The sequence below is a fragment of the Equus quagga genome, unplaced genomic scaffold (genome assembly GCF_021613505.1).
Source record: "Equus quagga isolate Etosha38 unplaced genomic scaffold, UCLA_HA_Equagga_1.0 153_RagTag, whole genome shotgun sequence".
NCBI lineage: Eukaryota > Metazoa > Chordata > Mammalia > Perissodactyla > Equidae > Equus > Equus quagga.
In genome coordinates this window covers 7,188,424-7,212,174 of record NW_025796915.1, presented here as the reverse complement: position 1 = coordinate 7,212,174, position 23,751 = coordinate 7,188,424, and the positions used below count along the sequence as shown (strand labels likewise).

The 23,751-nt window shown below is 50.1% G+C and overlaps 1 protein-coding gene across 1 annotated transcript in view; it reads left to right on the top strand.

Annotated features, from left to right (window-relative positions):
* LOC124233054 (NADPH oxidase 5-like) overlaps nt 1–23,479 on the top strand; it is a 36,022-nt gene extending 12,543 nt beyond the window's left edge. Inside the window, exons 5-17 of the mRNA XM_046650102.1 lie at nt 960–1,194; nt 2,511–2,664; nt 2,888–3,066; nt 4,407–4,589; nt 6,239–6,371; nt 9,379–9,521; nt 11,354–11,548; nt 13,215–13,259; nt 13,658–13,782; nt 14,055–14,139; nt 14,822–14,921; nt 21,684–21,850; nt 22,866–23,479. Coding sequence (XP_046506058.1) covers nt 960–1,194; nt 2,511–2,664; nt 2,888–3,066; nt 4,407–4,589; nt 6,239–6,371; nt 9,379–9,521; nt 11,354–11,548; nt 13,215–13,259; nt 13,658–13,782; nt 14,055–14,139; nt 14,822–14,921; nt 21,684–21,850; nt 22,866–22,997 — 1,876 coding nt within the window. The 3' untranslated portion in view covers nt 22,998–23,479. The remainder of the gene's footprint in view (nt 1–959; nt 1,195–2,510; nt 2,665–2,887; nt 3,067–4,406; nt 4,590–6,238; nt 6,372–9,378; nt 9,522–11,353; nt 11,549–13,214; nt 13,260–13,657; nt 13,783–14,054; nt 14,140–14,821; nt 14,922–21,683; nt 21,851–22,865) is intronic.
* The last annotated feature ends 272 nt before the right edge of the window (nt 23,480–23,751 follow it).

The window sequence follows — 23,751 nt, the reverse complement described above, 5'->3', positions numbered from 1 at the left end:
GCCCCAATCCAGCTTAGTCCAGCCCTGCCTGCTTTCTCCAGATGGCAAAAGTCTGTCCTTGTGCAAGGCAGCTATTGTCATGCCTGCGTTTTCAACAGTGTCACTTTAGAATCAACTCACAGTATTAAGCACCTACTATGTGCTCTAAAATGCATTGAGTACCTTCGGGGAATGCATTTTATAGAGATGTAGTTTTAAGGCAGGAACTGGAGGGCATTTTATAAAATGCATTTTAGAGAAGTGGTATATTTGTAAAAGGAAATTAAAGTTACAAAAAGAATTAAACTTACAAAAGGAAATTGAAGTCACTTCACGCGAAGTAGCATGCCAGGATCACACAAATAATCAGCGGACAGTAGTTTATTCAACTTGGTCAGCAGCTACTATGCACGCGCACTGTTTTAAATAAAGGCAGTGCCCTGGAGGGGCTGCATTCCAGACGGAGAGACAAATACATAAACGAGAGAAGTCCAAGTTTGGTAAGGGCGGTGGAGAAAATGATATAAATAGGGTGTAACAACAGACCCAAATTGGTCTGACTCCAAGCTCTGAATAGTGCCAGTTTTGCAGTTCATTCTTTTTTTGTGTTAACTTTCTTCTGGGTTATTTACCACAACATGTCTCAGATTCTTCCATCCTTTTCGATTGCCCTTTTTCTTTTTTCAATTGGGACATAAAGAGAGGTAATAAAAATAGCCGTGGATGTGGCATCAGACAGACAGGAGTTCCATCCCAGTTTCACCTAGCTGTGTGACTGTAAGCAAGTCACTTGACCCCTCTGTTTCCTAGTGTCAAAGGAAGCCGGCCTGCTTGTCACGAGGCTCCAGAGAGCTGGTGGGCTACAGCGGGAGTGGGGTCTCCAGGTTCAGACTCCAGCGGTCCAGCCGCACCCCGCATGGATTCCTCCCCTCCCCAGTGCGCCCCACCGCGTCCTTCTGAATGGAGCCCCTCTCTCGCAGCGCTGCCCACTGGCTGACAGCCCCGGCCGCCCGGCCGCGCCCGCGCCGTCCTCGCCCGCTGACCTCCGCCTACTGGCACAACCACCGCAGCCAGCTGCTCTGCCTGGCCGCCTACGTGGGCCTCCACGTGCTGCTCTTCGCGCTGGCGGCCAACGCGCACCGGGCCCTCGGCCCCAGCGTCATGGTGGCCAAGGGCTGCGGCCAGTGCCTCAACTTCGACTGCAGCTTCATCGCGGTAGGGCGCCGCGGGCACGACGCAGGGAAGCGGGCAGGGGGACCTTTGTAGGCTCCTCCTAGAGAAAACCACCTACACGTGGACATCTGGAGGGCGGGAGCAGGACGGCACCTTAGAAATCAGCTGGGCCAACGCTTAGTGGTGGACACTAGGGCCCAGAGAGGGGTAGTGACTTGTCCATAGTGACACAGCACTTAAATAACATAGCTGGCATTTTTGTGCACTTACTGCGTACCAGTTCTGGTGCTAAGCACTTTCCATTTGGTATTCACAGCAACCCTGTGGTGGACCCCAAGGAGCGCGGCTGGCTCCTGTGCAGGGCTCCAACCAGAGAAAGAATGCTTCAAGAGGCCTTGAATGCTAGACTGAGTCAGGATGTAATCCTCTGGACCAGAGAGTGAGGTCTCCAAGTATATTTGATCACACACTCTTACAATTAAAACAAAAGAAAAACAGAAAACAAAAAACCCTCCCAACAACCCGATAGATGCTGACTGACATAATCATGTTCATGTGCTATCATCACTAGGCGATAGGCTTAGGGCGCAGCGTCACTACAAGGCGAGGTCATCCTTAACAAGCAGGGATGTACACCTCCAGTTCGAATATGCTCCTGGAAAATGTCGGCTTCTCGTTAGGGTGGGTTTTGTTTTTAACCTCATAACAAGACGAAGAGTTCATCCCCTGAGTGGGAGACACGTGCCCCACCTCGGTCACTTGCTCGTGCATTGTTAACACTATTTTCAATCAACGCTTGCTCTGCCAGGAATCTTTTTAAGCTACTTGTCCTTTCTGTGAGGGGCAGTTAGCTCAGTGAAGTTAAAACCAGATAGTGTGATCTGAAGTCCACACGTCTGCGCACACAAATACACTAAAAGCAGATGAGCAGATGAGGGAGTCCTCGTCATAAGCCTCTCGGGAAGCCCTGTCTTCCCCGAGGAGGCCTCGAAAACTGCATGGAACACGTGCCCGTCTGACTTACAGACTAAATGCGGGCACCATGTCAACACGGATATTAAACGTTAGTGAAAGCTTATGTGTTTCTCACGTGTTTAGATGTGAGTAATACCAGCAGACATTCTGGAACATTTTCTCTTCCCACCCCAGTTCTGGAGACCCTACTTTGGAGACCCCAGCTGTGGACCCAGGGGAGCAGTGAAGGCTTGGGGGCAGGGGAGATGGCGATGGGGCCCATTCAGGAAACACAGCCAGCTTGGGTGGGGGTGGGGGGGGGTTGCTGGAGGACAACTGCCGGAGAAAGGAGGACAGGGCAGAGGGAGAACCAGGTGGGGCTCTCTGCTGCTTTGCCCAGCCAGGTGCTGATGCTCAGGCGCTGCCTTACGTGGCTACGGGCCACGTGGCTGGCTCAGGTCCTGCCGCTGGACCAGAACATCCAGTTCCACCAGCTAATGGGCTACGTGGTGGTTGGGCTCTCCCTTGTGCACACTGTGGCCCACGTTGTGAACTTTGGTGAGTAGCCTAAGACTAGGGGTGGTGGGACCTGGGCCTTTCACAAAGCACTGAGCTTTCCAGCCCCTGAGTGTCCTCCCTGCCCAATGGATGGAGAAGGGGTGCCCTGGATAAGCTGGCACTCTAGACAAAAGTCCCTGCCTGTGCGGGTGTCTGATGGGGACAGGTGGGCACCCCAAAGGGAAGGTGGAGTGGGAATAGCTCGTCTTGTGCTTGTCTCCAGCGCTCCAGGCTCAGTCTGACACCAGCCCCTTCCGGTTCTGGGAACTGCTGCTCACCACGAGGCCTGGCATTGGCTGGGTCCACGGCTTGGCTTCCCCGACCGGTGTGGCTCTCCTGCTGCTGCTGCTCCTCATGTTCGCCTGCTCCAGCCCCTGCGTCCGCAGGAGTGGCTACTTCGAGGTGCCAGCCCTTGGCCTTTTGATTCTCCCAGGCTAGGCTCCCTCTTTCGTTTCTTGCTGTGTCCCCTCTAACTTACTCCAGAGCCCAGGAAGGTCCCAGGCTGCTCTGCATATTATGTGCATGTGATTGCTCTCTGCCATTGGGCTGTAGTTACTGTCTGCCAAGTGAAAATGTCTTTTTGGTTTTGTTTTCTTTTTGAGGAAGATTAGCCCTGAGCTAACATCTGCCACCAGTCCTCTTCTTTTTGCTGAGGAAGATTGGTCCTGAGCTAACATTCGTGGCTATCTTCCTCTACTTTATATGTGGGACGCCTACCACAGCATGGCGTGCCAAGCGGTACCATGTCCGCACTTGGGATCTGAACCGGCGAACCCCGGGCCACCAAGAAGCGGAATGTGCGCACTTAACCGCTGCGCCACCGGGCCGGCCCCGAAAATGTTTTGCTGTGGAAGATTCTGCCTTTTTGCTGGCTTATCCCCTTGCCCTAGTTGCATTAAACTGGGCTCAAGATGGCACAGGGAGGGGAAGGAACACAGGCTCACCAGGGTTCAGATCCCCACCTCACTACTTACAACTCCCTCAGCTTCCTTGTCTGTAAAATGAAGCTATAATATTTTAGGAATTAAATGAGCTAATAGATGTGAAGCCACTGTCTACACACCTGGCACATGTGTGCTCTGGAAGTGTTAGTTCCATCTTTGCTTCCTTGTCTCCGGCCTCCTCAAGATGCAGGAGGTCACAGAGGATTTGGTTTGGAGACCTGGACTGTCCCCCAGACTGATCTGGTCGCATCAGAAACAGATATGTACGGAGCACCTCCTCTGGGCCAGCAGTAACCCTTGAAGTAGGGATCAGCATCCTCATTTGACCAGGGAGGAATCTGACGCTAAAAAAAGTACTTTACTAGCCCGAGGTCCCGCTAGTGAGACACAGCTGGTAGCAGAGCAGGTTTTAAAACTCAGTGTTCTGCTCTTTCTTCTTCACTCCCGAGAAACCATTGCTGTCTTTCCTTTCTTCCCCCTGAGAAAGGGTCAATGTGATGGGCTGCCCATGAGCCCTTTGGGGGTGCTCCACTCTGCTCAGACATCCCCAGGCAGGTGTTTCAGATGTTTGCCGCTGGCACCGGAAGTCTTCCCTTACAGGCTCCTGGGGCCAAGCCCCCAGAACAAAGAAGCAGTGAAGCTTCCCGCCCCCAGCCCCCTCCCCTGCCCCGTCCCCAGGAGAGGGTGTGTATGGCCAAGGCCCTGGGCACCATCCTGGCTTTGAGGATGGCCCTGCACCGTGGCTCTGTCCCACCCCCAGGCCTTGAGCTCTGGCGGCTTACGATTCCCACCCCACAGGTGTTCTACTGGAGCCACCTGTCCTACCTTGCCATGTGGCTCCTGCTCATCCTGCACGGGCCCAACTTCTGGAAGTGGCTGCTGGTCCCTGGCATCTTGTTCTTCCTGGAGAAGGCCTTCGGGCTGACAGTATCCCGCATGGCGGCCCTGAGCATCGTGGAAGTCAACCTCCTCCCTTCCAAGGTGCGAAGGGGGCCTGAGGGGCCAAGGGGTGTCAGAAGTGGTGGGGTGCAGCAGCTGGGTACCCTGTCAGAGCCCCAAGGAAATAGGGAGCCCTGGCACAGAGAAGGAGACAAGCAAAGTGCAAGGGTCGGTCCAGCCTCCCGGAGTGATACCTTAGGAAGGGGATGACAGGAAGGCAGGATACTACTGAAGGCGAGGTCTGCGGAGAACATTTTTAGTAAGCGTACATTAAGTGCCTACACGGTGCCAGGGCCTGTGCTAGGTGACAGGGACATAGAGAAGCCTCAGGCACTGTCCTGCTCTCCACAGGTCCACAGGCTAGTGGTAGGGGGTGAGGTCCTGCCCTTTCATTACAGTGCAGGGCTGTGTTGGTGAGAGAAGTACAGTCTTGGGAGGTATTAAACTCTTTGTCTTTGAGAGGTCGGAGAAGGCTTCAGAATGAGGGAGGAGTGCCATATCAGGGTTTTGAGAGATGAGTAGGAGTTTGTTGGATAGACAAGACAGGGAAGGGTATTGCTGGGAGAAGGAACAGCATGGGCAAAGGCACAGAGTTGTAAAGGGTATCCTGTACTTGGGGGACTACAGGTAATTTGGCACAGCTGGGGCCAGGTTGCCGGGGAGGAGCTAGAGGTGTGGGCAGGGCTTGAGGATGCACGGAGTCTCACGGTTTGAGCCACAGGACCCCCTGGGTAGGTGGGGGAGGGTGTGGGTGAGGCTGGCTCATACTCGGGCTGGATTTCTTGGGTTGCATTGTGGCCAGTGGCCTGGAGAGGCCCCCTGGGGAGGCCTTTGCACATATGCAGATGAGAGCTCCTGAGGGCCTTCCCCCTGAACTGGGGCCGTGGCTGTGGGGTGGGGAGGGGCATGTCACAGGAAGACTCAAGAGATGACTGGCTGCATTTTGGGTAGAGAGAGGAAGGAGTCGAGGCTGACTCCCAGGAGTCTGAGTGACTGGGGCGTTTAGGGAGAAGGAGAAGGCAGTTCTTGGGGGCCTTGGCTCTGCACAACTTGAGTCTGAAGACGTGGAAGCTAAGTAATGAGGCTCTGGCGACAGACAGCCGTGACTGGATTCAGCTCCCACGGTTTCCCAGCTGGTGGCCTCAAGCAAGCTATTTAACCTCCCGGAGCCTCAGCTTCTCCCTGTAAAGCGGAGAAGGTGTGACATCATCCCAGACAGTTGCTGTGAGGACTAGAGATGACACTTAAAGTGCTCCACACAGCTCTGGCACGGCAGGCGCTCAATCAACTGAAGCTATTGTCAAGCTGCTATTATCCTGGGGGAGATGCCCGTTAGTGGTTGGAATGCCAGCCAAGGGCTACAGAAGTGCCAAGAAGGGGGCTAGAGCAGTCAGGGGGGGCTTCACAGAGGAGGTGCTTCACTGGAAAGCAGCGTTTACACCAGAAGAAGTGGAATCAAACCATGATCCCCACTTGAGACGCAGCCTGACTCGCCCCTTCTCTGATCGCCACCCACCCTGGTTGGCAGATGTGCTGCAGGGTGAGCCCCCACTCACAGGCACAGAGGCTCTCCCGTCTGGGCCCGGCCTGGTTTATGGTGGAGGATGGCCCAGCCTCTGCCCTCTGGCCCCGGGGATCCCTGTGGCTTTGGCCCAGCACAAATGACCCTGGTCTCTCTCTTCTCTCCCCAGGTCACTCATCTCCTCATCAAGAGGCCCCCTCTTTTCCACTACAGGCCTGGCGACTACTTGTATCTGAACATCCCCACCATCGCGCGCTACGAGTGGCACCCCTTCACCATCAGCAGTGCTCCCGAGCAGAAAGGTGCGTGAATGCCAACCCTCCAGTGGCTCAGCAGGCATTTACTCAGTCCTGCCGTGTGCCGAGCACAGGCTGGGAACCGGGAACAGAGGTGAACAGACCAGAGATGCAAAGTTGACCTCCGCAAGCTCCCTCTGAAACAAGGAGGCAGACACAGCGGAGTGGTCAGGGCTGTCCCAGCTGCCGTGCCTGGCAGGATGGGACAAGTGGGCAAGGCTTCGCAAACAGGGTGGCATTTCAGCTGAACTTTGAAGGGTTGGTAGGAGTTTACTAGATAAAGAAGGAGATGGGGGAGGAGGCAGAGGGCGAAGCGTAAGGAAAAGTGTGAAAACCTGGAAACCCAGGTTAGTTAGATGAAGGGAGGAGGGAGGAAGGAAGGGAGGGAGGGAAGGAGACAGAGGGACAGGAGAGAGGGTCAGAGAAGGGATGAAAGGGACACGTGTGGCTGGCAAAGCCGACTAGAGCCAGGGTGGGTCCCAGGAGGACTTTGAAGGCAGAGTTGGAAGCCGGTTCGCGCAGGCAGCAGGGAGCCACAGAGGTCTTAAGCGGAGGAGTAGCAGGCTCAGAGGAGGGTGTCCCAGGGCGTTTGCAAGGCGGCCATGACAGGAAGCCCGGCTTCCCCACTCCATGTGGGCACGAGCCCTGTGGAGGCACAAGGCAGCAGAGTCCCTCACCTCCTCCCCCTTCCCTGGACCACTCCTGTTCCTCGGTGGGCCCCAGCGACCATGGAGCTGCTCCATTGACCCTTCCTTGGCCCAGCTGTCCTCTGACCCCCACACATGCACGTGCCTTCCTTCTGGTTCTGGGCTGTTGTTGGAGCCACAACCTGGACCTCTGCCCTCCTGGCCAGAGATTGGCCTTCCCTCCTCACATGGAGCTTCTGACAGGGAGGGCCTTGCATGAGCTGTTGGAGCAAGACTGTTGCTCAGCCCCAGGGTTGCTCAGGAGTCAAGAGTCCTGGTTTCCAGGGCTTCTGCCTTATCCCCATTGGGGGCATTAGCTCCACTTAGGATCTTCCCAGCCCCAGCCCAGCAGGACCCCTGGCCAAGCCCCATGGCTCAGGGCGCACACCCCAGGCCGGGGTTCCCCACGTGGGACTGCACACCCCCCGCCCCAGAGACCCCTGAGTGGTGGCCTGGATGTACAACGGGGCCAAGTGGGGGGCGGGGGTTGGAGAGGGCAGGTTATTTTCTTCTTGTTTTTCGTTCCTTTTCTGTTTTGTAAAGAAAATATATACTCTCAGAAAATTCAGACAATATAGAAATATGTACTGAAGAAAATGAAAATCCCTCAAAGAATTCCATCCAAAGAAAACCACTGTCAATCTTTTGAGTAACAGCCTTCCAGACCTCTCTCTCTCTATCTGCTTGGATAATCAGATGTAGAGAGAATTTTGCTACATAGAATCACACTGCAGTTCTTTGCAGCTCGCTTTTCTTCGTTGAACAGTGTGTCATGGAAATCTTTGCACGTCAGTTCTTTTAAAAAAAGAACTCTTCTTTTTCTGGACTGTGTAGTATTCCAATGTAGAGATACTAATATGATTATAATGACTGTTAATTCTATGGTTGGGTCATTTATTTGACCAGTTCTTGAAGGAGTTTCTTCAGGTCTCAGCTCGGAATCTGCTGTCTCGTGGGCCCCAAGTCTCCTGTTGTAGCTGAGTGAGTCTGCGGGGGGCTGCTGAATAGTCCCACTTTGTTTACAGAGCTGGTTTGCAGAAACCAGGAGCAGGACTCAGATTGGCAGCTGTGGTTGATTGCACTCAACCGACACTCAGGGAGCCCTCCTGCATCTGAGTCACTGTGCGAGGCACTTCGGGGTGTGCTTGTGTAGACAAGGCATGGCCAACCCTCCGGTGCCTGCACCTGAAGGAGTGCCTGGAGCAGGGATCCGGGACCTGAGCTCCAGTCCCAACTCTCCAATTCCCTCCCCACAGAGCTGTGCGAGCAGCCAGACCTCCTTGGGCCTCTGTAAATACAGGGGTGAACCAGTGCATTCGTGAACTTGGATGGGGAAAAGAAGTGACATCTTTATTTTCACTAACCTCTAACTGAAATTTAGCATTTTCTTCAATTATGAATGCAGGCAGTAAACCACAGTCACATTAACAATACCTGTGGCTTTTTTGAAATAAAAACCATAGATTGTTTTATTTCACATGGTAGTTGTTGCCGATACCTCAGGATGTCATTTGTGCTCATCACTAGTCGGGGTTCCAGTGGCCAGGCAACTCCTGCTGGATCTCGTTATTTCATGTGTTTTTTAATATTTCGATAACTATCTCATTATAATTGGTCTCACTCGTAATTTCTATGTATGTTACATTATGTATTTAAAAACCTAGTTCTGAGAAGGGGTCTATCCATTGCCTTCACAGGACTGCCAAGAGTCCATGGTTTAGAATAAAAGAAAAGAATCAGAATGCTGGACCAGGCGATCTCTTAGGGGCCTCCTTGCTCCAGTGTTATGGGTTGTCTCTAGTGCGCTCAGCACAGGGGTAGCCACCCCACACCACCTTTCCCCCAGCCACCCACTCAGCAGAGAATCGTAAAGCACCCACTACATCCCAGGCGCTGCGCACAGTGAAGGCCATTGGTCCCACCACTGAGCACCTGCTGTGCGCAGAGCAGTTGACAGGCACCTGGTTGAACGTGGGAGGGAGCTGGTCCCCACCTTGGTGAGACTCTGGCCAGATGGAGGAGGCAGGGCCCCCATCCCTAGCGAGCTCCCAGGGCACTCGGGACTTCTCTGACCCCTGCCTTGCCAGAGGGCACTGAACCCTTACTGTGTGGGCTTAGGTTGACTTCACTGAGAAAGATTGCAAGGTCTGCGCCAGAGACGTCAGATCTGAGTCCTGTGGCGGTGGCTGCTAGTTTTGGCCTGAGGAAGGACATTCCACCCAGGACTTGAGCAGCGGGCACCCAGCCCCAATCCCTCCAGTGAGACAGGCCTGCTCCCTTCTGGAGGCCAGCACTGACCCCTTCCCTCCTGCCCTGTCTCTGCTCAGACACCATCTGGCTACACATCCGGTCCCAAGGCCAGTGGACAAACAGGCTGTATGAGTTCTTCAAGGCATCAGACCCGGTAGACTGTGGTCCCAAGAGGCTGTCGAGGAGTTTGACGATGAGAAGGAGTCAGAGGATGCCCCAGGTAGGTGGCCACAGGGAAGGAAGTGTCCACCGCGGAGGCAAACCCGCAGGCACCAAGTTGCCTTCCTGGTCTGTGGGCATCAATTATCGAGCAGCTGTTATGTACACCTGCTGCACAGCAGCACGGAGAGCAGGGCAACTGCGGACTGGAAGGTCCAAGATCCTCCTCCAAGTCTGACCACCCTAGGTCCTCCCCAGTCCAATGTCCTTCATTAGAAGGCGGGGCCGGGGGATGGAAAGAGGGGAAATTGAGATCAGAAAAACCCGCCTCCACATCTCTGCTCCAACACCTTCTAATGATATGGCTTTGGGTACATTCTTTAACCACTCTGAGCCTCGGTTTGTTTATCTATGAAATGGAGGGGGTTCCCATCCTCGGCTCCCTTTCTCATATGATTCTTTTAAGGACCAATGGAATGAAAGCTTGTAAAGTATTGAGTGAGCTCGAAGCATGGTCCAGGTGCACCATTCATTATCACCATCACCGCCAGCATCAGCATCACCGTCAGCAGCATTGTTATCTTTTGAGCCCTGATGAAACCCACAAAACTGATTAAGTTGCTGGGGCCTGGAGTGAATGCAGGCTCTGGGAGGTTTTGGAGGAATACAGAAAGATCAGAGTACCACCTGATGAAGTACGAGTTGATGGAGGAGGCTGAGGGTGCCTGAACACTTAGTAGGCTGTACCACAGGTTAATATGTGGAAACCCTCCTGAAGGTCAGAGGAAGAGGAGCCCCTGGCCTGTCCCAGGCCTGCCCCAGCTTTCCTTGCCCTGTGGAATTTGAAGTCCAGGGGAGAAAGCTAGGTGGACTCCTGCCAGGCCAGACCAGAGGAACTTTCTAGAATGGTGCTAAGAGCAGAGCTTTGGGAAATGGAGGGGTAGGCAGAAACAAGCAGAGGGTTCTCTCCTATTAATCAGGGGAAACTTTCTGAAGGAGGAGCTGACTTTCAAAACCAGATGAGTCATGGCACACTGTGAGTCGGTGGGTAGATACATTGAAAGCTGTGTTTCTTTGGGACCTTAGGCACAGCTGCCAAAGAATACATGGGCACGATCTTTCTGGTGGGCAGTCTGGCCATATGTGTCATATGTTTTACATATGCATCCCCACTGGCCCAGCAATTCCATTTTTAGGGACTTACCCTAAAAAGCTAATTGGACAGCTGCCCAGGAAGTATGATAATCACCTGGTTCATTCATTCATTTAACAAATATTTATTGAGCACAGCACCTACTGTTTTCCAAGTATCGTTCTGGATGCTGGAGATGTGTCAATAAACAGAATAGACATAGTCACTGCCTACCTTCTGGAAGGGGAGATAGACAATAAACAAATAAAATGCGTACTGTGTCAAGTGGTAATCAATGCTATGAAGAAAAAAACAAATCAGGGTAAAGAGATAGCGAGGGGAAAGGCACTACTTTATATATGGTGGTTGTTAACAATAATGAGAAATGAGGATAATCAAAATGCCCAACAATATGGAAGTAATTAGATCATGACTGACCGCTCTTATAATGGAACAGTAAGTCGCCTAAAAAAGATGCTGTAAGTGTGTATGCACGCGCGTGGGAAGCTAGTATGCAGCTGTAGTAAGTGGGAAGCCAGGCTAAGGAGTGATGGGCTCCATTTGTGTGAAAGAATGTGTGTGTGTGCACGCGCGCAAGTCTGGAAGGACACAGAGAAAATGTCTAGAGGAGTTATGTTGTCTGATTCAGGGTACTTTTCCACTGTATTCTTTAAAGTTCTGTAAAAGCTGAATCTTTAAAAACTAACATGTATGATTTTGTGATTTAAATAATACAGCAGTTTTTGTTTGAAACCAAACAGGGTTTGCAGCCCCAGCCCATCCAGTCTGGGGCCTTGGCACAGGGAGCCATGGCCTCCCACAAGGATGTCACTGTGGAGCTGATGTCCTACCTGCCCAAGGGAACTCCCAGGCAGGGCCACCAAGGCCTGGGGTGCATGGGGACAGAGGACAGGACTCAGGCACAGCAGGAAGCTGCGGCCGAGCCCGGGGGCCTGGTAAGGCTGCGGAGGTTGGGGCTGGAGGCTGGAGAGCCGGTGGTTTGTCTCCCCATGGATGGCGGGTCCTTGGGGCTTGGCAGGGAGGCCCTTTGTGGCGGGCTGCATTCAGGAAGCCCCACACATTAAGGGCGTTTCTGCGCTAGTCATCTGCGTCCCGCCTGCATAACTTCTGCAGTATTCACTTCCGAACTGTACTTGAAGCTTAAATGTATTTTAAAAGGACTCTTTAGGTTGCTATCTTTAATGTAAAACAGAACCTTATGCCATAAACAGAAGATAGCACTAAAAGTGGAAACAATGAAAACCAGCGTTATTAAATTCTTGCCAGATGTTTCCGCCTGCTGGGGCTCTGAGCCTGAGCTGTACTCCCTGCTCTCTCTCTCTCTCTCTGCCATGCTCTCGCTCTTTCTCTTTCTCTGTCATGCTTTCTCAATCTCTTTCTGTCTCACTTTGTTAAAAGGGAGAAAAAAAGGAGGAATTGTTAACTGTTAGAGAGATGTTAAAGATATATTAACTGTGATGTAAGGCTTTCTCCTTGCAATCCGAAAGATTAAATAAAGTCAGAAGGGGAGTGGCTCTCTCACAGGGTACCTCCTAGAATCACCGTAATGAGTCCCAGCCCACGTCGTGGGGACACAGCATTCAGTGGCCCCCAGACATGAAGCAATGTGGTATCATGTGACGAGCACTGGATGGGCAGCAGGAGACCCAGGCTCCACCCCGAGCTCTGCGGAAACTTGGGCGAGTTTCCACACTCAGACTCGCCTCCTCTTCTGTGAAATGGGGGATTGGCCCAGATGACTGTGACGGTCACTCCTAACTCTGTCTTCTGGCCCCAGGGAGGGAACTGTCACAGGGCCCTGACCTGTTGGAGCTGAGGGGGGGGGGTCTGCTTCCTTCACCTCCCACAATTTGACCTCAACAAATCTGGTCTGACTGTCTGCCGTGTGCTCAGGCCTGCAGGAGTTGGGCAGAGCAGACAGGTGAGGCCTGCTCCCTGTCTTCAGGCAGCTCCCCATCAGCAAGTCCAGAGCAGGGTTCCAAGGACAGGGTTGAGCCAGGAGCCAGGCCAGCCGCTGGCTTTTTTGCCTGGTGCAGCTGGGCAAAGCTTTGAGGAAGAGCAGCCACTTCAGATGAGCTGGACAGCAAAGGATACACAGGAGTTTGCCAGCTGGGGAAGAGGAAAGGTGCTCTAGGCAGAGGGAAAAGGATGCCCGGGCCAGGGCATGTCTAGAGACATTATAGTTATTGAGCGTGGCTGGAGATGGAGCTGAACATGCAGCTGGTGGTACATGTTCTCCAGTCACACCCTGAAGCTGATTTGTGGCCACAAGAGCCGATTGTTAAATTCTCAGGAATTTTGAGAGTCAGTGATTATACACAGTCATTGATGGGAGCCATGATGGCAGGATTTGCACCACAGAAATCGACGGACACTAACAATCAGGATTTTGTTGTTGTTTCTTTTTCCGAAGAGTCTGTTTACCAGCACACCACTGTGTTCTCCGTCAGAAGGGCTCCATGCTCCCTGGAATGATTTGGGCATAAAAGGCAATTCCCCTGTTGTAAATGTGCTTGGGCTGGCAAGGGCTAGGAAGTCTCTGAGAAGTTACTGCCATGTCCACTCCCAGAGACCCGCAGCTCTCTGCTCTACTCCCCGCAGGTCTCTGAAATGTCCTCTGAGAACCACCAATTCTGTAACATCAAGGTAAGAGGCTCCAGGAGGTGGATGTGACCAGGAAGCCCTGCCCCAACAGAGGAAATGAAGCCTCTGCCTGTGGGGGGGCTTTCTGTGGCTCTCGGTAGGTACCCAGGTTCCTCAAGTCCCCACAGCCTGACTTCCAGGTATCCAGAACCAAACCGCTCCCCTCGCAGGCACACACAAGGCCTGCTGGTTGGGCCCTGCCCTCACCAGCTCTGCATTCTAACATCTAGGGCTCTCCCAGACTGGTGCTCATAAAAGAGCACTGGAGTGGGAGCCACTTAGACTGGGTTCCAGCCCAGGAGATGACTTGCTGCTATAAAAGGTGTCCTGAAGCCTCGGGGTCCAGCTCTCCTCGCCCCCCACTCAGCCCTCTCTTTCCTCTAACCTGCTCCTGTGCACAGTGCTACATCGATGGCCCCTACGGAACCTCCACCCGCAGGATCTTTGCCTCGGAGCATGCTGTGCTCATCGGGGCGGGCATCGGCATCACGCCCTTCGCTTCCATCCTGCAAAGCATCATACACAGGTGGGTAGACAGGCTGCGGCTGCTGCCTGCATCCTGGGCAGAGTCCTGAGAGATGCCTTCCCCTTTCTCCCTCCCTTCTCTCCTTTCACCTCTCCCTCTCCCCTTTTCTCTCTCCTCCTCCTCCTCCCTCTCTTTTTCAGGTCTCATCCCTCCCCTTTCAAGGCAGGCCCTGCCACCCCACCTCCCTCCCTGTCCCCTGCCATGTCCTCTGGGGTCCCAAGAAGTCTCACACTGGCCCCAACTTCAAAACCCCTCCTCCCACTTCCCCTCAGGCATCAGAAGAGAAAGCACATTTGCCCCCGCTGCCAGCACTCCTGGATGGACGGTGTCCAGGACGAGGACATGAAGCTCCACAAGGTGAGCACGGCTCCTGCAGGCAGGCCTGGGACCCAACCCGCCACACACACTTCCGGGAACAGGAAGGGCCTCCTGTGCAGAGGCAGAGGAGGGGCAGATGACCTCTCCCGGGCTTGGATCCGCTGGTCCCTACCTGCCCCCAATGCCCTGTTTTCTCCTGGTGCCACCTAAGTGTCCAGGGCTCCCCCATCTCCTCTGAGAGACATTCTCACCCTAAAGGTGGGTGTCGCATTAGAGACCTGGGAGCCTGAAAGTCAGGCAGTGGTGGATTCAGTTACAGCCATGATGCTTACTAGCCATGACCTGGCGGTGGTTTTAAAAATGAAAACATATTTGCCTTTTGAAAATTCATTATTCTGTATAAGCCTCTTAAAAGAGTTTCTAAAAAAAATAAGTAATGTTTTTCTGCCTGTCCTAAGCATATTTCAGAACACTGCTTGCTGTGAACAATGATTGTTAGAGAAAATCCTGGCCCGCAGTCAGGAACCTGGGTTCTGGTCCCATGGGTTCTGCTCTGTGACCTAGGCAAGGCTCCTTACCTCTGACTCCTCAGTTAAGTGGGGATGGTAATAATGTGTGCCCTGCTGACACCAGCTGGTCATAGGGGCGCTGGGAATGGCAGATGTGAGCCTGCTGTGATGAGGGAAGCCCTGCCTCTGAACCGAAGGGCCCCTCTCGCTAGGTGGACTTCATCTGGATCAACCGAGACCAGCGGTCTTTCGAGTGGTTTGTGAGCCTGCTGACCAACCTGGAGATGGAGCAGGCTGCGGAGACTCAAGAGGGTAGGAGAGAGACGGGCCTGGAGAGGGCGGGAGCTGGGCAGGGGCTTCAGGTTCTGGGTCTTTTAAAGAAGTGTTTAGGTTATTCCATTTCTATCAAAAATGGCGGAGGCGGGGGTGTTGGTTTTTTCCCCACTAAAATGGGACATTTTGTAAAACAAAAAATAGAGGAGAAAAAAATCATTCACAATCTTATTCAGTTATCCAGACTATTCTAGGCATTTTAAAGGATTTCCTTCCTTCTGGTATTTTTTCTTATTCACATTTTGTAAAAATGTATATCTTCTTTTTTTCTGATTTCTCTTTTTTATGACATTTCTTTTCATTCGGAATGAACATTTATTAAAAATTTAGATTCCCACGTCTCATCCCAAACTTTCCAAATCAGATTCCCCGGAGTGGGGCCACGAACATACATTTTAATATGCTTCTCAGGTGATTCTTATTCATACTTTTTTTTTTCAGTTTTTTTGAGGGATATTTAAACAATAAAATTCACCAACTTAAGTGTACAATAAATGCAGTGACATTTTGACAAATGTTTATGGTTGTGTAACCATCAGCACAATCATAACATGGAACATTTCTGTCCCCCCCAAAGTTCCCTGGTGCCCCTCTGCATTGACACCGTCCCCCCACTTGTAGCCCCCAGCAACCACTGGTCCGCTTTCTATCACTGTAGTTTTGCCTTTTCTAGAATTTCATATAAATGGGATCATATAATATGTTGTCTTTTCTGTCTAACTTCCTTCACCTAACATAACCTCTTTGAGATTTAGCCCAGCTGTTGCATGTATCAATAAATAGCTAATTCCTTTTTATTGCTGGGTGGTGTTCTGTTTATGGATATACCACAATCTGTTTTTCCATTCACTCGTTGATGGATATTAGAGTTATTTCCACTTTTTGGCTATTTTGAATAAAGCTGCTATGAACATGTGCATACAAATCTTTGTGTGGACATATGTTTCTGTCTCTTAGGTGAATAATTAGGAATGGGGTTGCTGGTAGTATGGTATGTGTTAGGTTTCATTTCATAGGAAACAGCCAAACTGTTTTTCCAAAGTAACCATATGATTTTGTATTTTCATCAGCAATGTATAAGCGTTCCAATTGCTCCCAAACCTGGCCAACATTTGATGTTGGTAATCTTTTTACTTTTAGCCATTCTAGAGGATGTATAGTCAGATCTCAGTGTGCTCTGAATTTGCATTTCCCCAAGGATGAATGATGTTGAGCGTATTTCCATGTTCTGTTTTGCTGTTGTACCATCTTCTTTGTAAAATATCAGTTCAAATATTTTCCCCACTCTTTAAATGCAGATATTTGTCTTCTTTTTTCACTAAGTTATAGGACTTCTTTATATATTCTAGAAACAGGTCCACTATCAAGTGTATATTTTCCAACGTCATTCTCCCAGTCTGTGGTTTATCTTTTCATTTTCTAAAAAACTATCTTTTGAAGGAAAAAATTTTGAAATTTTAATGATGTCCATTTTATCAGATTTTTTCTTTTATTCTTCATCCTTTCTGTGTCCTATCTAAAATCTTTGCCTTACCCAAAGTCATAAGTTATTTTCTTCTATGTTTTCTAGAAGTTTTGTAGTTTTAACTTTTCATTTTGATCAGTCTCGTGAGTTCAACAAGGTCCAGAATGTAAGGTCAATATGCAAAAATCAATTGTATTTCTATTTACTAACAACAAATAATTAGTAATTGGAAATTTTAAAATAAAATTTTAAAAACATGAAATATTTAGAGATAAATTTCGCAAAATACGGGAAAGATCTGTACACTGAAAACTACAAAGCATTTCTGAGAAATGGTTTTCTTTATGTTTCTTGTATTAGAGTTCATTGAACTTCTTGGATATATGGCCTTATAGTTTTCATCAAATTTGGATAAATCTCAGCCATTCTTTCCTTATATATTTTTTCTGTCTCTCTTCCCCCTTCCTGTCACTTCAATTACATAGATGTTAGACTGATATCTCGCAGGTCACTGAGACTCCATTCTTTTTTTCTCCCTCTCTCTCAATCTGTGCCTCATTTTGGATAGTTTCTATTGCCGTTTTCAAGTTCACTGATCTTTTCTTCTGCAATACCTTATCTATGATTCCTATCCTAATCAAAATCCCAGCAGATTTTTAAAAATAGATATTGAGAAGCTGATTCTAAAATTTATATGGAAAACCAAGGAGCCTAGGATAGCTGTTAATCTTATCCACTGTATTTTTCATTCTGTGATTCTATTTTTCCTTTCTAGAAGTTTCATTTGGGTCTCTTTTATGTCTTGCATTTCTCTCCTTTCCATATCTGCTTTGCTTTGTTTTTATATTCTCAAGCACATTTGTGGTAACATGTTTGTCTGAGTTCATCCTCTCTGTCGTTTCTGGGTCTGTTTCTGATTACTGGTCTTCTCGTTATGAACCATATGCTCCAGTTCCTTTGCACGGCTGATAACTTTTTGTCGGGTGCAGGCATCGTGATTGCATCTTGTGTTCTGGACTTTGTGGAATTTCTTTCAATAGCACTTCCCTTTGTTCTAGTGCACAGTTACGTTGTTTAGGATAACTTGGATCCTTTCGAGATTCTTCTTTTCAAGACTCCTTGCAAGTTAAGTTTGGCTAAGGAGAGTCCAGAGCAGCCTTTATTGTGGGGCTAGTTTGGCCCCAGTGCCAAGGCGCTACACCTGTGAGGGCTCGCCCACTGCCCTGTACGTGACAAGGTCTCCGCACTCTTGCTGGTGGAGACACAAACTGTTCCCAGCTCGGCTTGAGCTCCAGGTACTGTGCAGCCTAGTGTTTTCTGGTAATTCCTGTCACACACGTACAACTAACACTCAGCCAAAGGCTTGTGGAAACTTTATGCAGATTTCCAGAGCTGGAGAGCTTGTTTCCTCCCTCCCGTCAAAGTTCCCTCCCTCCCTCTCGTCTTCACTCTCTCCTCTCCTTCTCCTTTCCTCTCTCTCATCTCCCTGCCCTCTCCCCTTTCTCTGCAGTCCCCGCTTCCAGCACTGTGCCTGGCATGTTCTGCTGTCTTGGCCTCCCTGAGCTCTAGTTTCTGTCTCCTTAACTCCGTGAGACCAGCATCAGGCAGTAAGCTGGGGCAACTGTAGGGCTCATTCCATTTGTCCCTCTCTCAGCAATGACAGTGCTGCGCTGCCTGTTAACCAATGTCTGGAAACCATTGTTTTGCGTATTTTGTCCATTTTTCTAGTCATTTAAGGTGAGAAAGTAAATATGGTTCTTTTTACTCCAACATAATTTTTTTTTTTTTTAGAATTCTTTTTGGTGAGGAAGATTGGCCCTGAGCTAAATCTGTTGCCAATCTTCCTTTATTTTTTTCTTCCCACAGCCCCAGTACCTAGTTGTATATCCTAGTTGTAGGTCATTCTAGTTCTTCTATGTGGGATGCTGTCACAGCATGGCTTGACGAGTGGTTTGTAGGTCTATGTCTGGGATCCAAACTGGCAAACCCTGGGCCACCAAAGCAGAGCATGCAAACCTAACCACTTGGCCACGGGGCCGGCCCCCCAACATAAACTTTTAGCGTATGTAATCTGTTGGTAGAGATGAACATCTTTATAAACATATATGTTTATTGAGGACAGATGCTCAATATTTTTCCTAACGAGGTGGCAGTCAACAAGTTTAGAGAATGTCTAAGGTAAAGGTGTACAGGTCCTTAGTACCTGTACAGAGTCTTTGCCGTTTGGGCCCTTCTTTTAAACTTTCACTGGAAATGAGTGTGTTGAATGTCCTCCTCCAGCCCCTGCCGTCTCCCTTTCCTCACATCCCAAGTGTTGCATCCTGCATTTTTCACTGAGCCAGTGCTTACTACGTATGATAGCATCTTTCTGTGGGTCACATCATAGTCGTCGTGGGACACCTTTGTGGAATAACCATCATGTGTCGCTTAATGACAGGATGCTTTCTGAGAAATGCCTCGTTAGGTGATTTGACCATTGTGTGAACATCACAGAGTGTCCTTACACAAACCTAGATGGTGCAGCCCACTACACACCTAGGCTATGTGGTACTAATCTTATGGGACCACTGTCATTTTTGCGGTCCATCATTGACTGAAACATCTTCATGTGGCACATGACTGTTCTGAAGTTTTATTACTGTATTTTAAAGTTAATCTGTTGAAATAATTATCTTATTTTGTTATATTCTATTTATGGAATATCGTACACAAGGAGGAATACTTTTTGATGTGTTTCTAACTTAAAGAGAATTGGTGTGGTTTTTTATACTGGTGGAGTTCATCGGAACTAGATCTTATTTGGCTGTTTAATTATCATAAAGTTTCCATGAGTAAATTCAAATTCATATGATAAACATAGCTTATAAGTTCAAGTAATCAAACACAGTTTTCTACAAGAAACATTCAAACAGACGTAGTTTACTGTAACAAACATTCAAAGCCTTAAATCACAAGTCAGCAGTCTCTGGAAGAGAACTACGAAACCTTAGAATGTGCCATAAAGTTCCTTGCCCTTTCTTGTAAATAACAATTCCAGCAAATATTTATATAGCCTTGACTTTGTTCTAAATGCTCTTACGTATATTAATTCCCTAGAAACTTGATTTTATGACGACAAGCGAGGGGAAAAGTTTAAATTTTCTAGTTACTGGTATGTAAATATTTGCTGTTTGTTTTTTCTTAATCTGTGTCAACAGAGGGTAACAGCTAACCCAGTGCTTTGTGTTCTCAAAGCCACTTGAGTCAACAACTTTATTACCCAGATGTCTTCCAAGGTTTCTCATTAATCGCAGTGAAATTTGAGGTCTCTGCTTTCGACTTGAATTGTATTCTGAGGTTTGAGTTAAAGAATTTGTGGTTTATAATTTTTAATTCTTATAGCTTACGCTTCAATTGCTCTGTTTGAGTTTGAACCTTTATCCCATAATAGCTATAGGACTTTGGCCACGTTACTTAACTGCCTTGCTTCAGTTTCCTCATCTGAAAAATAAGGATATGACTAGTACCTGCCTCAGAGGACTGTCATGAGGATTAAATGAGATACCACCTGTAAGCGCTTAGAAAAGGGACCGCAGCTTGATAACTGCCCAGTAAATTTAGCAATGGTAGAAGTGGTACTTAATGGCTACGTAATGAATGATACAGTTGTTGGTTTGCCGTGCATTATTTACCCTAGCTCCTCCTCCTGGACATTTTGTTTATTCCTAATTCTCCACTATCATAAATAAAGCTGCAATTGATATGTATGTGCACATAGTTTTTTCCTTCCTTTGGATGATTTCCTTAGGAGAGTATCCCAGAAATGGGATGACTATCTCAAACACAACTGTTTGGAGAGAGTGAAAACCATGTCAGGTCGCCCTCCTCAGCTCCTTCTTTCCCTGCCACCACGGTGTCTCCTCCTCTCTTCTCTTACCCCTCCCTGGGGTATGGCAACGCCAAGGGAGGAGGAGGTAGGGTCGGGGCATTCTCAGGTGGGCACCCCTTATAGTGCATCTGCCTCCCTCCCACACCACCCAGCACTATCTAGGTGGTACGTGAATAAAATGTGGTCTCGCTCCTAGGGCCATTTGCATTTTAACAGTGGCTGAGACCCTAAGCCAAAGGAAAAGTGAGCTAATGGTGGCATACGAAACAATAAAGAGCAAGTTGGGATGGCATAAATCATTTAGTCTAGGGAGAGGAGAAGGATGAAGTGATCATCAGCTCATGAATCCGACCATTTCTGGCGTGGACCCATGCACAGGTCCAAGGCAGCACTCGCCAGTCTTTCCCCATCATGGCGCACATGGAAAGTGATAAAATTTGTGTGCCTCATCTGGGAAAACAGAGGACGCTGCCTGAGCACAGAGGTGCCCACCTGGGAGTCCCAATTGCCGTGAGATTTGAAGGGATCAACATCTCAGCAAGCCTGTCCCATGGCAGGCACAGAACTGTGGATGCTGGGGCCTAATGGGTCTCAGAGACGCCAGTCTCTGCCCTGCCCCTTCAGTCATCTGTTTCCCCTCCCTGAAACACTGTCTCCATCCAGTCCTGCCCTGCTCCAATACCCTCTCCCTCTACCTGCCCCCATTCAAGGGTCCTCTGCTGGGCATTCAGGACCCTTCACAGCCTGTCCTCACCATGTGTGCAGTCCCATCTGCTGTTGCTCCCATTCAAGGGTCCTCTGCTCCAGCTGGGCCGTCACATCATGCCCCACAAACGCTGTTCGTTCCAGCCTCTCGCCTTGGCTCATGCTATTCCCCCTTCTTAGGATGCCTTCCTTTCACCTCCCTTTGAATCTTGTCCCTCTTCCAAGACCACTCCCTGATGTCAGCAGCATTTGCCATCTGATCCACTCACTCAACGCTTGACCTTTTGGTCTAAGTTACCTTTTCATGTGTGCATGGCTTGTGTCCCCAACCAGACTGAGTAGACACTGAGAGGCATGGCAGGGCATGGGCTTTGGAGCCCAAGGACTGCCATGCTGCCCTGGGATTCATTTCCCCTTCTAGAAATATAACTCCTGGGGTGGCTGTGAGGCTCACATTAGGCAACGGATATAAAATAACGCGTGTATGCCGTGCATGGAGAAGACCCAGCCCAAGCAGGGGGCTGTCTTTCCTCTCTACGGCCCTGGTCAGAGGGAGGTCCTGGGTGGACACGGTTTACTAAGGATGTGAGTTCCAAGCACTCTTGGTCTCCCTGCAAGCCCCAGGACGAGGTGGCTGGTGTCCTGCCCCCTCCCCATCATAGGTGCTGGCCCCTCAGTGCTGCCCTCCCCTCTCACCACGTAGACTGCTTCTTGGAGCTGCATATGTACATGACCTCTGCGCTGGGCAAGAATGACATGAAGGCCATTGGCCTGCAGATGGCCCTCGACCTCCTGGCCAAAAAGGAGAAGAAGGATTCCATCACAGGCCTCCAGACACGCACCCAGCCTGGGCGGCCTGACTGGAGCAAGGTAAAGGCCAGCGGGAGCCCCTAGCCTGCAGGGACCCGTGGGGCTGAGAGCCTGAGGCAGCGGCTCAGGAGATTAGGGCCAAGCAGCTCGGGGCAAAGCATGAGGCCAGCATCCAGAGTCCAGCCAGGATCTCAGGGCTGGAATGGGAGGCGGGGTGCCTACCTCCCGGCTCCATCACTAGCTCACTTTGTTCCATCATTAGCTTCCGTTTCCCCATCTATCAGAGAGGAAGTTAGCCTATATGACCTCCCAGGCCTCTCCCAGCCCTGACTTCCAGTGAGCCAGAGTCAGAAGGCCCAAGTGGAGAGGGGGAAACATCCAATCTTATCCCTTCTTGATACAAATGAGGAAACTGAGTCCTGGAGACACAAAATAGTTCCAGCCTTTCTATTTTATTATTATGTTATCGTCCCTGAGCCCTTCCATTCGGGGTGTAGTGTGTGCACGAAGTGACCAGAAGGTGCCGCTTTCTGAACCGCTGTAGAGAATCCAGGCCTGGAGAGCAGCGGGGGAGCACGATGCCAGCCGTGCTTGGGCACCAAGGGGGACTCTCCACAAAGGCAATTCTCAAGCAGACTTTGGGATGGAAAAGGGTCCTCACTGGGGGGAAATAGCCTGACTTCAGGAAAGAGACGTTTCAATGGAGGCACGTGGCCAGCCAGAGGTTTGGGCAGTGGGGTTCAGCATTCCGGTTGGGCTGTCATTGCCTCCTCGTGTGCGTCTGCCCCACAGACGCAGCTCCTTGAGCAGAGGTCCTGGGTCGTATTTCTTTCTGGCCCAGTCCCTCCCCGGGGTCTGGGTCAGCTTATAGGTTGAGCAAATGGCTGCTAAATGAATGGCTGCATGTTGGCCTCTCTGTTCTGAAGCCAAGCACTTGTCTTGGAGTTCCTCATGGGGATGGACAGCCATTGCAGCCGACCCGTTGTGTTGTCAGCTCCGGGGGTTGGGGGTGTCACTGGGTGGGTCAGCAGCCCACCTCTCCTCCCTCTGCTCTCTCCCAATCCCATGACTCCAGGTGTTCCAGAAAGTGGCTGCCGAGAAGAAGGGCAAGGTGCAGGTCTTCTTCTGTGGCTCCCCGGCTCTGGCCAAGGTGCTCAAGGGCCACTGTGAGCAGTTCAGCTTCAGATTCTTCCAAGAGAACTTCTAGCCGCACCCCGCCAAGCTCTGCCCAAGCCCACATTGCAGGCCAGCTCAGTCGCATTGCTTCCAGTGCCCCACAGGGACCAGCCTCAGAAGACCAGCTGATCCTGCTCCACGCGGAACAGGAGGCCCCGGGGCCAGATGGACTTTCTCCAGAAGCTAAGGAAGAGAGCCGTGCCTTGCGCAGCGCTCCTTTGCGTTCTGGGATTGCTGTGGAACTGATCAGGCTGGTGCCGGTTGTTTCCAGGGCAACCGCTCCTCCAAAAGTCCTCGGAGGGAACCTTCCCCTACAGCGGCGGTCACAGACCTGCCTGTTCATTCCAGTCCTTCGGGAACTGCCCCCCACCAACATTTTATCATGAAAATTTTCAAACATACAGAGAGGTAAAAGGATTGTACAGTGAACAGTGTTACCCACTTTCTAGATTCCTCAGTTAACATTTTGCTATATTTGCTTTATTGAGTATAATCCATCTATCCCTTCCTCCATCCATTCATCAATGTGTCTTATTTTTCTGATGCATTTCAAAGCACACTTTGCCACTCAGAGGAGCTTTCTTGAAATGCAGATTCCTGGGTCCTGCTCCCAGAAATTCTGATGCTGAAGATCTGGGGACAAGACCTGGAATGTGTATTTTATCCAAAACCCATTCCCATAGGGAGAGAGAAGCAGCATATTTTCCCACTTCTCTCTATGGCATTGTCTTCCTATCTATTTGTCTGTGTCCCTTTCCTTTCTCTCTCTCTCTACGTCTCTCTCT